At 52.7% G+C, this 12,168-nt stretch overlaps 1 protein-coding gene across 11 annotated transcripts in view; it reads left to right on the plus strand.

The window, feature by feature from the left end:
- The window catches only part of VRK3 (VRK serine/threonine kinase 3), a 37,643-nt gene that overhangs the window by 10,440 nt on the left and 15,035 nt on the right, over nucleotides 1-12,168 (plus strand). For all 11 annotated transcript variants that reach the window (XM_070450473.1, XM_070450477.1, XM_070450471.1 and 8 more), the window contains 4 exons: nucleotides 6,818-6,882; nucleotides 8,168-8,234; nucleotides 9,793-9,877; nucleotides 10,145-10,250. In XM_070450473.1, the coding sequence (XP_070306574.1) occupies nucleotides 6,818-6,882; nucleotides 8,168-8,234; nucleotides 9,793-9,877; nucleotides 10,145-10,250 (323 nt within the window). The remainder of the gene's footprint in view (nucleotides 1-6,817; nucleotides 6,883-8,167; nucleotides 8,235-9,792; nucleotides 9,878-10,144; nucleotides 10,251-12,168) is intronic.

Below are 12,168 nucleotides of genomic sequence, written 5' to 3' on the forward strand. Positions count from 1 at the left end.
GAAGGCAAGGGTGGGGGAGGGGGGGGAGGGAGCAGGAGGGGACGCTGTTCTGGGTCCACTTATTGCTCCCAGCCACGCTAGGGGGAGATACTCATGTTATCTCATCCTACCCCCTGGAGCACAGAGAGGAGAAGCCACTCACCCAAGGTCACACAGCCTCAAAGTGGCAGAACTGGGACTTGAACCTAGATGTTCTGCCTTTGTAACTGTTACACCACAAGAGGGGTAGGGAGGGAGGGAAGAGGAAGGAATCTGAGGGAGAAGGAATGAGAAGAGGATAGAGGGAGTGTTGCCAAAATCTTGACCCCCTGTCCATCGATGCCAAATAAAAAATATTACAGAGACAAGGTTTGAAGGAAAGAGAAAAATTGGCTTTATCACAACAGGCTCGCACCTCAAGAACTGTGCTCCCCTCTCTGGTGAGTAGGGAGAGATTTTATATCCCAGTGAAGATCTTGCTTTTTTGTTTTTCTTTCTTTGCAAAGTTTCAAAACGACCGAGGCTGACATCAGGCAGCTTAGCAGCCGGGCGGGGTGTCCCTGAAGTTATCAGCCCGTGACCTTCTTTCTGAAATGCAGACTGCTACAAGAGAGTGTAGGGGAATGCCAGGTACAGAGCGTAATCTGTGTGGAGTCAGAGAGTAATGAGCCTTGTGCAGGGCAAGTCCAGCCACAGGTGTTTGTCAGTAGTACCAGCTCAATAACCAAGATTGTTAAACTTTTGCAGGCCCGTTTGGCTGGTATGTGCCGAAGCCTGTTCACTCATTTCTGTTTTTGCTGCCACAGGAAGAGGAAGGGACAGCGGGGCAGAACCAACAGCAAGAAGGAGGCTGGAGGAAGGATGGGGAGAGCCCCAGGGGGCAGGGAGGGAAGAGGGAGAAAGACAAGGCAGGAGGCATCTGAAGGCAGAAGCCACCCATGTCCTCATGCCAGCACCCCGCAGTGGAAGGTCAGGCTCTGGGCCGTGTGTCTTCACCTTCTGTGACTCGAGTTGTTTGATGAGAAGAGCAAACCCCTTCCCAGCCCCAGCCCGCCAGCGTCATTCATTCTTCTGCAGATCCCCACCTGGTGCCAGGCCCAGGTGCTGGCATGGGCACAGTGGGGTGGGCGGCTGCATATGGATGTGCTTCAGGGCAGCATTACCCCAGGACAGGCTACCCTTGGCTTCTGCCAGTCTGCGCCAGTCGGGAGGATGTAGTTGAAAACTGACAGTAAAACAGCAGCAACCAGGATGGTGATTTTTATTATAGTAGCTGACACTTCCAGCCCACTTTGGGCGTCCCCTGCTAAGTCCTTTATATCTGTTAACTCATCTTATTCCCGTAACAGCCCTATGAGATGGCACTCTCTCTCCCTTTGTCAAACACTGAATTGTAACATCACCCTCCCTGGTCTCCCTGGCACAATTTGGGAGGACCAGTATAGAGGCTTCTATGTCCATTTCTGCAGCTGCTCGCCACGGTATGCCTGGAGAGTTGCTCCCTAGAAGCAGCTAGGCTTCAAGTTCAGGCCTGCCCTCTGGGTCTGTGCCCCTGTAGATGGAGATGCACGCCTTGTAGTCCCTTGCTGTGGCTGCCATCACAAATCACCACAATCTTAATGGCTGAAGACAGCACATGTTTATTTTCTTCTGGTTGTGGAGGTCCCAAGTCTGAAACCGTCTCACAGGGCTAAAGTTAACATGTGGGCAGAGGGACTTCCCTGGTGGTCCAGGGGTTAAAACTTCATGCTTACGTTGTAGGGAGCATAGGTTCAGTCTCTGGTTGGGGAACTAAGATCCTGCATGCCTCACAGCGTGGCCAAAAAAATAAAAAGATATGGGCAGGACTGGTCCTTCCAGAGGCTCCAGGGGAGAATCCATTTCCTTGCCTGCTCAGCTCCTGGAGGCTGCCTGCTTTCCTCGGCTTGTGGCCCCTTCATCCTCAAAGCGCAACATCACCCAAGTCTGCTTCTGTCATCACGTTGCTCTCTCCTCTTCTGTGGTCAGATCTCCCCCTGCTTCCCTCTTTCTGAGAACCCTTGTGATTACACTGTGTGTATGCACGTGCTAAATCACTGCAGTTGTGTCTGACTGTAACCCATGGACTGTAACCCGCCAGGCTCCTGTCCATGGGATTCTCCAGGCAAGGATATTGGAGTGGGTTGCCATGCCCTTCTCCAAGGGATCTTCCCGACCCAGGGATTGAACCCACATCTCCTGCATCTCCTGTATTGGCCAGCGGGGTCTTTACCCATTCGTGCCACCTGGAAAGCCCTTGATTACACTAGGGCCCCCTGGACCCTCCGGGACAGCCCCACAGCACAAGGTCCTTAATTTCCTCACACCTGCAAAGTGTTGGTTCTGTCCACTTGCAGCCCCTTAACACACCCGTGTGTTTCTCCCAGCAGCATCCCTGAGCCTCTCCCTGGTCCTCAGTTTCAGCTGCTCTGGGGAGAATGGTTGCCTTTCTTTTCCATGGGTTCCCCTCGGGGTCCCTTGGAGCTCGTTTTACGTATGCCGTTTACCCTCTTATAAATTAGGCCAGGGTGTCTCAGCCTCGGCACCCTTGGCGTTCATGGGGGGAGCGTCCTGTGCATGACAGTGTGTTTAGCAGCATCCTCGGCCTTCACCCACCAGCTGCCAGGAGCACCAGTCCCCTGTCGCCGTCGTGACAACCAGAACTGTCTCCAGACATTGCCAGAGGCCCAGTGGGGGGCAAAACCTGCCACGGTTGAGAACCAGAGTCAAGCTGTCCCCGGGTACCCTCCAAAGATGGAGAGACTGTCGGCTAGTAATCCTCAGGTGGAATCACTGTTCTTTTATAAAAACAAACTACATACTTGTTTATCTACTTGGGTTTCCCTGGTGGCTCAGACAGTTAAGAATCTGCCTGCAATGCAGGAGGCCTGGGTTTAATCCCTGGGTCGGGCAGATCCCTTGGAGAAGGGAATGGCTGCCCACTCCGGTATTCTTGCTTGGTGAATTCCATGGACAGAGGAGCCTGGCGGGCTACAGTCCACAGGGTCGCAGAGAGTCAGACACGACTGAGCGACTTTCACTCGTTTACTTATTTGGCTGTGTCAGGTCTTAGTCGTGGCACATGGGCTTAGTTGCCCCACAGCATGTGGAATCCCAGTTCCCCACCCAGGGATCGAACCCGCAGCCCCTGCATTGGAAGGCGGATTCCCAACCTGGCTCACCTGCAAAATGGAGAGCTTTGATATTGACCTCACAGGGTTGTCTTTGGAGAGCTGAATGAGTAGAACAATGCACAAACAACAAACAGCATATAAATGCTTCCTGTTGTCATTCTGGTTTGTTTTTTTGGTTTTGTTTTGGGGAGTGGGGATTGGGGTTTTTGGCCATGCTGAGAGGCTTGCAAGATCTTAGTTCCGCAACCAGGGATTGAATCCAGGCCCTCGCAATGGAAGTACTGAGTCTTAGCCACTGGACCACCAGGGAATTCTCAGTTATTGTGGTTATGATGGATGCCAGCATGGCATTCTTGCTCCAAGTTCAAGGTCACCTGTCTCTTGGCAATCAGAGGCTGCCACCTGCCTGCCTGCCACACCCTTGTCTGCCTTTGGCACATGTAGGGACCTTCCATACATCCATCACGTTTGCATGCACCAGGGGTCTCCCAGGTCATAGCATCTGGACCTCCAGGGGCCTCAGCCACATCCACCGCCCTTCCTAGGTCTCTGCTGGCTCCTGTCTGTAATGGGAGTTTCCCAGCTGGCTCTCCAGCTGTCAGCGGGAGGGACAGTTAGAAGGGTGGAGGAGAAGAGCCCTTTATAATCTGGAGAGTAGTGCAGGGAAATTGTATGTAAATTGCCAGCTGCTACTGAGCTGGCAATTTAAATTACTCAGCTGCTACCTGCTTCTGAGTGTCGGGCATGTAGGATAACGCTTTCATCCAGTGGTTGATTGAGCGGTGCTTACCCTCAGACCTCAAGGTGACTCTGTGAGACAGATCCTGCTATTACGCCTACGAGGTGCCCCGGCCATTTCCTGATTGTCCCTCGAGATTCCCCCCGGCCCCGTCCTCACAGGTGGGAAGGACCCCCTTTCCCCCGGGATCCAGCACCTTCCTGTTTCCCTCCTAAAGGCCGAGCTCAGGTCACCTTCGGCCTTGGCTCAGTAAGCCCTGGTTCCCGCCCTGCTCCAGCCAGAGCTTCTTGTGGGCGAGCATGGCTGCTCAGCCCTTTATCTCAGTGTCTTAGACGACGCCAGCCTGGGAGGCTAGGAAGGGTGGGGAAGAAGAGAAAAACGGAGGGATGACACAGAGGGCCAGCTGGGAGCCTGGACGACAGTTCAGTTCACAAACTCCAGAATGAGCTGTGTGTCAGCCGAGGCCGCGCTGCCACTTACCAGCTGCGGGCCCTCGGCTGATGATACTTTAAAAGCTGCCACGTACTGAGTGCTCCCGGCCTGCCCAGGGTGGTGCTGGGCTCTGAGGCTGGGAAGAGGGGCCCTGCGTGGCTCATATGAAAGGTGAAGCTGGGACTTTCCTGGTGGTCCAGTGGCTAAGACTCCCAATGCAGGGGGCCTGGGTTCAATCCCTGGTCAGGGAACTAGATCCCACATGCTGCACCTAAGACCTGGTGCAGCCAAATAAATAAATAAACATTTTAAAAAAAAGTGACACTGAGGGGTTCCTTGGTGGCCCTGCGGTTAGGACTCTGCACTCACTGCTGAGGGCCCAGGTTCAGTCCCTGGTCTGGGAACTAAGATCTCACAAGCCATGCAGCACAGCCAAGAAAAAAAAAAAAAGCTGGCTGTGATTCCTGCTCAGCTGTACCAGTTGCTCCTGCCCTCTGAACCGTTGCATCCACTCTCCGGGGTGAGCTTCATTACGCGTGCTTTTACTGACGTGGAGCAGAGAGGCCCAGAGGGGGTTAGCCTGTGTGACACCAAGTCACACAGAGCTGACAGAAGGCCTGGACTTGAACCCGGACCTGCCTGGCACAGAGCCTCCCGTATCACATGGCCTCCTTAAGCCTCAGCTCTCTGGTCGCATCTGTGAAGTGGGCACACGGAACAGTTCTCAGAGCTTTCTGAGATACTCTTCCCAGGTTGTAATCCTCAAACTTGGCTTGGATAAAAGTTTCCGTTTTTCTTTAAAAAAAAAAAAAAAAAAGAAAAAAAAAAAACAATGAGAACTTCCCTGGTGGTCCACTGGTTAAAACTGCTCTTCCAGTGTGTGGGATGTGGGTTCTATCCCTGGAACTAAGATCGCACGTGCCGCAGAGCGGCTGAGCCTGCATACTGAAACTAAGACCCAACGCAGCCTATATGTATATTTAATATAGCTATCGACAGCCACCATAATTACCTGGTAGTAGAAAGATTCTGGTTTGATCCCTGGGTCAGAAAGATCCCCTGGAGGAGGAAATGGCAACCCACTCCAGTATCCTTAACCCAAAAAACCCCATGGACAGGGGAGTCTGGTGGGCCACAGTCCATGGGGTCGCAGAAGAGTTGGACATGACTGAACACACAGATGTATCCTGGGCTGTCACGAGCCTTAAAGGAAACAATGTGTGCAAAGTGCGTGCTTAGCACAGGACAGGAGACTTTGCAGAGTCTGTAATTAAGCAGAAAGGGCTGAACTCAAAGTTTGTTTACGAGGAAGTGCCCCAGGGGGAGATCGACACCTAAAGATGGGAAAGGAAGGAAGTGGGTGAGGCGGGAGCAGAAGTGGCCCTTCAGTATGGTTCTGTGCTAGGCCACCACGCTGGGCCTTCCTATCGCCCGCCATCGGCCTTTGGATACGGGCCGCCCTGGGGCTTGGAGCTCAGGGATCCCTGAGGGGCTGAAGGCTGCTGCAGGGGCCTCCCCTGAGGGGAGCTTATGTACTAGTCAAAGACGGGATGTTGAATGGTGTCCCCTGACCTGAGAAGAAACCTTGAGATTTAGAAAAAGAAAAATGAAGTGGAGGGACTTTCCTATTGGTACAGTGGTTAAGATAGCCACCTTCCAATGCAGGGGATGCGGGTTCGATCCCTGGTCTGGGAATTAAGATCCCACATGCCACGGGGCAGCTAAGCCTTCAACTTCTGAGCCCACACACCACAACTAGAGAGTCTGAGTGCGGCAACCAAGACCCAACACAGCCAAAAAAAAGAAAAAACAAAGTACAATTATGAAGATTATCGTGGGTAACTTACGTATGGATAGGATTCTGTGGTCAGCAATTTGGAAGCATTTGCAACTGCGCTGTTTTCCCAGAAGGGTACTGAGGGCTTTAAAGGGGACAAAGCTAAAGCTAGAGTCTGACTACTGAGGGAGAAGCACGTCTAGGCCCACAGGAATCGGGGGGTTCCTCCCCCAGGGATCTCATGACCATTATTCCTCATGAACCATTAACCATCTGTGTCAGCAGAAGGCGTTCTTCCAGTTTTCAGAGGAAGGCAAGAGTTAATGAGTAACGCAGCTGGTTTGGGTACACTCCTCATAAGCAAAAGCTCAGTGACTAAGAAAGGGGAGGGGGCAGAAGAGTGGGCCTAAGATGGCCCTGTCAAGACGGAGTCTGTGTGGTTTGGCCACACACCCGTATATGCAGACACATGCATACAGCGGCTGAGTCAGGGGCTTCAGGACCACCCCCAGGCTCAGTGATTCGCTAGGGGAACCCACACGTGTGCACAGCTGTGTCTTAGAGAAAGAGGTAGAAAGAAGGAAGCTGTTTGAAAATGAGACGGTTCAGGTCTTGAAAGTCGAGAATGCACTTGACCCCATGGGCACTCATTAACCACAACTGCTGCTTGTTACTCAGAGGACAATGCCCCTCACCTTCCCTGCAGATGATAACCTCGCTCATTTTCTCCATCCACAGCTGAGTCTGACTCCACCACCGGCAGCGAGACAAGCCCCCAGAAACAAAGATTCTCACTTAAACTAGTGAGTGGGCCCGGGTCGGGTGGGCAGCCCCGAGGGGAGGGGAAGGCTGGGCTGGGCTGGGCGGGCCAAAAAGCACAGCCTTGGCCAGCAGGGAGCAGTGGGACCTTGGGCGGGGCACATCTTCCTCTGGGCCTTGGGTTCTCCGACGCGGGGCCCCTCAGGCTGCAGTCGGGTCCATCCCAGAGACCTGACTCGGATGCTTTCTGGCCATGTGATCTGCACAAGCACCCAAAAACCGAGACAGCTAGTTCAGGTGCCCTCCCTTGGATCTAGGTGGAGGCCCCTGTGAGTGATTTGGAGTGAGGGCCCCAGAGCCAGACTCACAGATGAGTAATAGCACCTACCTGCTGAGAGCCTGTTCTGTGCCCAGCCCTGGTTGATAATCAAACCTTTAGGGTAGTCACCATGTTCCCCCATTTAACAGACAAGAAAATAAAATCTTGGTCACTTTCCCGGGGGCACCAGTGTGCAAGTTGCTTTGTTCACTGCTCTATCACCAATAACCAAAAGAATACTAGGCACATAATAGGTACTTTATAGAAAAAATGAATAAATGTCAGAGCTGGGATTTGAATCCAGCTCTCTTTGATCCTGTGGTCTTAAGAACCCCGCTTTACTAGTTGTATTTAGTTAAATTATTTGGATTGACTGCTTGGGAAAAGTGACCCAATGTTAATAATGGCTTACACAAAAATAATATCTTATTGCTCTTTCACTTAAAAGTCTGGGGCAGTGGCCCAGGGCTGATACGGTGGTTCCATAAACAAGGGGCTTACTTTCTTTCTCTCTTGTGGCTCCAAGACCTTCAACCTATAATCATCTCATGGGCTGAAATGGCTGCTCCAGCTCCCACCATCTCATCTGCATTCCAGCCAACTGGAACAGGAGAAGAGAAAGGAGAGAGCCTGCCCTAGCCCTTTGAAAGCATAACCTGAAAGTTGCCCATCTCTCTTCTGCTCACATCCCCGTTGGCCAGAACTTGATCATGTGGCCATTCCTTGCCACAAGGGAGACTGGAAAAATGTAGTTTTCAGCTGAAGGGCCTGTGTCTAGAGAAAACTTGTGAATCCTGTCATAGAAGAAAAGGAACCTAGGCAGTAACTCAAAGTCTCTGATACATGGTCACATGAAGCACCCTAGGGAATCTGGTTCTGATGTGCAAGACTTGGGGAACCTAGGGTGTTGATGGCATTACCCTGGGATGATCCATGGCCAGTGATGATCTGGGAGCCCTTGCCTATGAGATTCCAGTGTGACGGCCTTTTCCCCTCCCCTCCCCAACTAGGATGCCAAGGATGGGCGCTTGTTCAATGAACAGAACTTCTTCCAGCGGGCTGCCAAGCCTTTGCAAGGTATGCCTCAGGGAAGTGGGCAAGTGGGGGAGAGGTTGGAGGCACCAGTTTGGTCAGAACAACTGCCTTCTCCCTGACTGTGTGGGAAGGGTGGGGATGAAATTCAAGGCCCAGGTTTGCTTCCATCACCCCTTGGGCCTCAGAGGACAGACAACAGACAATGGGCTGAAGCTGGCTCGTCGTCCCAGCTCTTGAGAGCCAAGTATTAAATTTTCAGAAATACTGTAAGCCAGTTATTAAAACAGGCGTCATAAACTAATTGTGCCAGAGACTTCCCTGGTGGTCCAGTGGTTAAGACTGCACTCCCATCGGACGGGGCCCAGGTTCAGTCCCTGGTCAGGAAGCTAGATCCTGCAGGCCACATCTAAGAGTTTGAATGCTGCACTTCAACTAGGAGTTCCCATGCTGCAAACTAAGACCTGGAGCAGCCAAATAAATAATAAAGTAATTAATTATATCAATTTACAGTCAGGTTAAGAACAAGAGTGGGCTTCCCTGGTGACTCAGTGGTAAAGAATCCGCCTGCCAATGCAGGAGGCCCAGGTTTGATCCCTGACCCAGGAGGATCCGCATGCTGCAGAGCGTCTAAGCCCACGCACTACCCCTGAGCCTGTGCTCTGGAGCCCGGGGACCACAGCCACTGAAGCCCGCGCCGCAGAGCCTGTGCCCCCATCAGACGGCAGCCCCAGCTCGCCACAGCTGGAGAGCAGACCTCACAGCAGCCGAGAGCCCTCACAGCCAGAAGTAAACGGAACGTGACACAGAAAGGAACGAGGGCGATAAACCAACGTGGAAGTTTATCACTTCCTTGTTACTTGTCTACATTTTCCATTGTCTGTTATCTACACGCTGTGCTTTTTTTTTGGCCAGACTGTGTGGCATGTGGGATCTTAGTTCCCTGACCAGGAATTGAACTGGACCCTGGCAGTGAATGCATGGAGTCCTAACCACTGGACCACCAGGGAAGTCCCTATTATCTGTACTTTTGAAGTTGCTTCCATTCACTGTATCCATGTGATGGAAATAGCATGTAAGGGCATGCTATTGCCTCTCTGCCCAACTCTTTATCTTTGATGATACCACACTGGTAGCTTGTAATTGGCCATACTGGGAAGCATTTACACCACGGAAATCCGCAAACACAAATCAGGGCTATTTTTTTCCTGAACAACCAGTCATTAAACTTTCATCAGCACTTTGCTCCATCTCTACCATTCAACTGAGATCCTGAAAGGTTGGCCAGACCTCTAGTGACACAGTGACCAGTTTAGACTTTTCCCGATCTCATTAGCTCTGTGTGAGAATTCATGGGTTACACGGTCACTCTTACCCCTTCCACTCACTCCAGATTTGTCAGTGCTTTCTCAAAACCACATTCACACCCGCTGTCGTTGCCCCCCTAGTCCTCACCCACCCACAGAAGCGGTGTCTCCAAGCAGGAGACCCAGGGTCTGGCCGGGACTCAGGTGTGTTCTGCTTCTGGTCTGAGTGGGCTGTGGGCTGCTGTGGGTGTGGGGCCAGGTGGGCCCTGACCTTCTCAGGCCCCTGCCTCCCACAGTGAACAAGTGGAAGAAGCTGTACTCAATCCCGCAGCTGGCCATCCCCACCTGCATCGGTTTCGGCGTTCACCAGGACAAGTACAGGTGAGTTGCTTCACTTGGCACATGCTTCGCTGACTGCTTCCTCCCTCTCTGTCTCATGCCCAGGCATGGCTGGGACCCTGGAGCCACTGGAGTCACTTCCTTCCTCCCCCAGCTTTGAGCCAGACTGACCCCCCCCACCCATCCAACCCTTCATCTTACCCTGGACTGGGACCTGATAGTCCCCAGCCACAGTCCATCCTTGGTGAACTGTATTCTGTCCCTGCCGCAGTCTTCTCTCCCACCTCCTGGGACACCTGTGTCTTCCAGGTTCTTGGTGTTTCCCATCCTGGGGAGGAGCCTTCAGTCAATCCTGGATGACTTCCCAAAGCATGTGATGTCGGTGAGGTCTGTGTTCCAGATGGCCTGCCGGCTGGTAGGTACCAAAGGCTCCCGTCCAGGTCATGGCGGCCCGGGTCCTAGTTTACTAGTCTGTTTGCTCTTTGACACATTCAGCCCACATCTCCCGCCGCTGGGCACTGGGGCAAGTAGGGTGACTGGCACAGCTGAACACCAGACCTTTAGAACCAGAGCGATAAGTGATGCCATGAGGGATGTTCGGGAGGCTGTGGGAGTTGGAGGAAGGGTCCCAGCCTAAACTGGGGGCTCAGCTGTGCTTCCTGGTGGAGGGTACTTCTAAGCCAGAGTGGGGAGTAGCAAGGTGCGGGGTAGGGTGGGAGTGGGAATACATGGGGAGAGTGTTCCAGCCCAAGGAAGTAGCTTAGGCAAAGGCTCGTGTGGGGGAGAGCACACAGAACCTCTGTCATTCGTTCCTTCCCCCATCCATCCTCCCATGAAATATGTATCCTGTCCCTGCTGAGTGTCAGACACTGTCCCAGGGCCTGGGAGTGCAGTGCGGGGCAGCACAGACATGGTTCCTATGTCTAGTGGGAGAGGAGGAGTTTAAGCCACAGTTGCACCAATAGTGAAAAGTGCTCTGGATACAAGTGTCCCCAGGCTGTGACGAAGAAGAGGACCTAACTTAAACTGCTGGAGGAGGGACTTCCCTGGGGGTCCAGTGGCTAAGGCTCCTCACTCCCAACTCAGGGCTCCCCCCAACCCCGGGTTCAATCCCTGCTCCAGAAACTAGATCCCACATATTGCAACTAAGAGTTCACATGCTGCAACTAAAGACCCCACATGTGACAACGAAGATCCCATTTTCCACACGTGAGACCCGGCACAGCCAAATACACACATAGTGACTTCCCTGGTAGCACAGTGGCTAAGAATCCGTCTGCCAATGCAGGGGACATGAGTTCGATCCTGGTCCGGGAAGATCCCAGGTGCCATGCAAGGCAACTAAGCCCGTGCACCACAACTAGTGAGCCCATGCTCCGCAGCAAGAGAAGCTGCCACAGTGAGAAGCCCGGGCGCTGCAGCCAAGAGTGGCCTCGCCTCGCCACAACCAGAGAAAGCCCGCACGCAGCAGTGAGGACCCCGGGCAGCCAAAGATAAATAAAAATAAGTGACAAATATAAATACCCGGCGGGATGAGTCCCGGAGGTCTTTACTCGCTGTGTTTGCCATGTGACGTGTCGAGGGTGCAAGGCAGGAGCTGAGGTTGGCGTGCTGGCTCAGCAGTGACCAGAGGACTCAGGGCCTTGAACGCCAGGCTGAGGGGCGGGGACCCACGTGAGGACTGAAGACGGGCAGGGGCAGCGTCGGCTCGGGGTGTAGAAGGACCCCATGGGCCACGTGGGCACAGCCGGGGAGGGTGAGGTGGAGGATGAGTGAGGTGGGCACGAGAGGACCAGGCCTGAGGAGGAGCTGGGCTGGGGACGGAGTGTCTGTAGAAGCAGCAGAATGGGGTGGGCAGTTAAGTCTTGGCATCAAGGGGGATGCAATCAGGACACAGCGAGCACCTGGGGGTTCAGTGTATGCATTCGGAACTCAGTGGAAAAGTCAGGGCTAGAAATAAACATACAAATTGCTCAACTAAATGTATTTCTGCTTTTTTGGACAAATGAGAAAACCTCTCTGGTGAACATGAGTGTTGGTTTTGTTTGTTTGTTTGTTTCTGCAAGGGTCAGTAAGTAACCAGCGTTTTCCCCTCCTGAGATTTTGATCAACTAAGAAATAATGGGTTGGCCAAAAAATTCATTTGGGTTTTCCCGTACCGGCTTGAGGACAAACAAACTTTTGGCCAACCCAATAGATACAAGAGATTGATGGAAAATGAAATGTCAGCTTTAATACTGAATTTAAAAGCTTCTAAATACTGAATTTAGAAGACTCATGTCTTCTAAGACGTTCTTAGGTGCTGTCAGGGAGGGCGTCCAAATGCTTCACTC

Source organism: Odocoileus virginianus, chromosome 20 (assembly GCF_023699985.2).
Source record: "Odocoileus virginianus isolate 20LAN1187 ecotype Illinois chromosome 20, Ovbor_1.2, whole genome shotgun sequence".
In the NCBI taxonomy this organism is placed as follows: domain Eukaryota; kingdom Metazoa; phylum Chordata; class Mammalia; order Artiodactyla; family Cervidae; genus Odocoileus; species Odocoileus virginianus.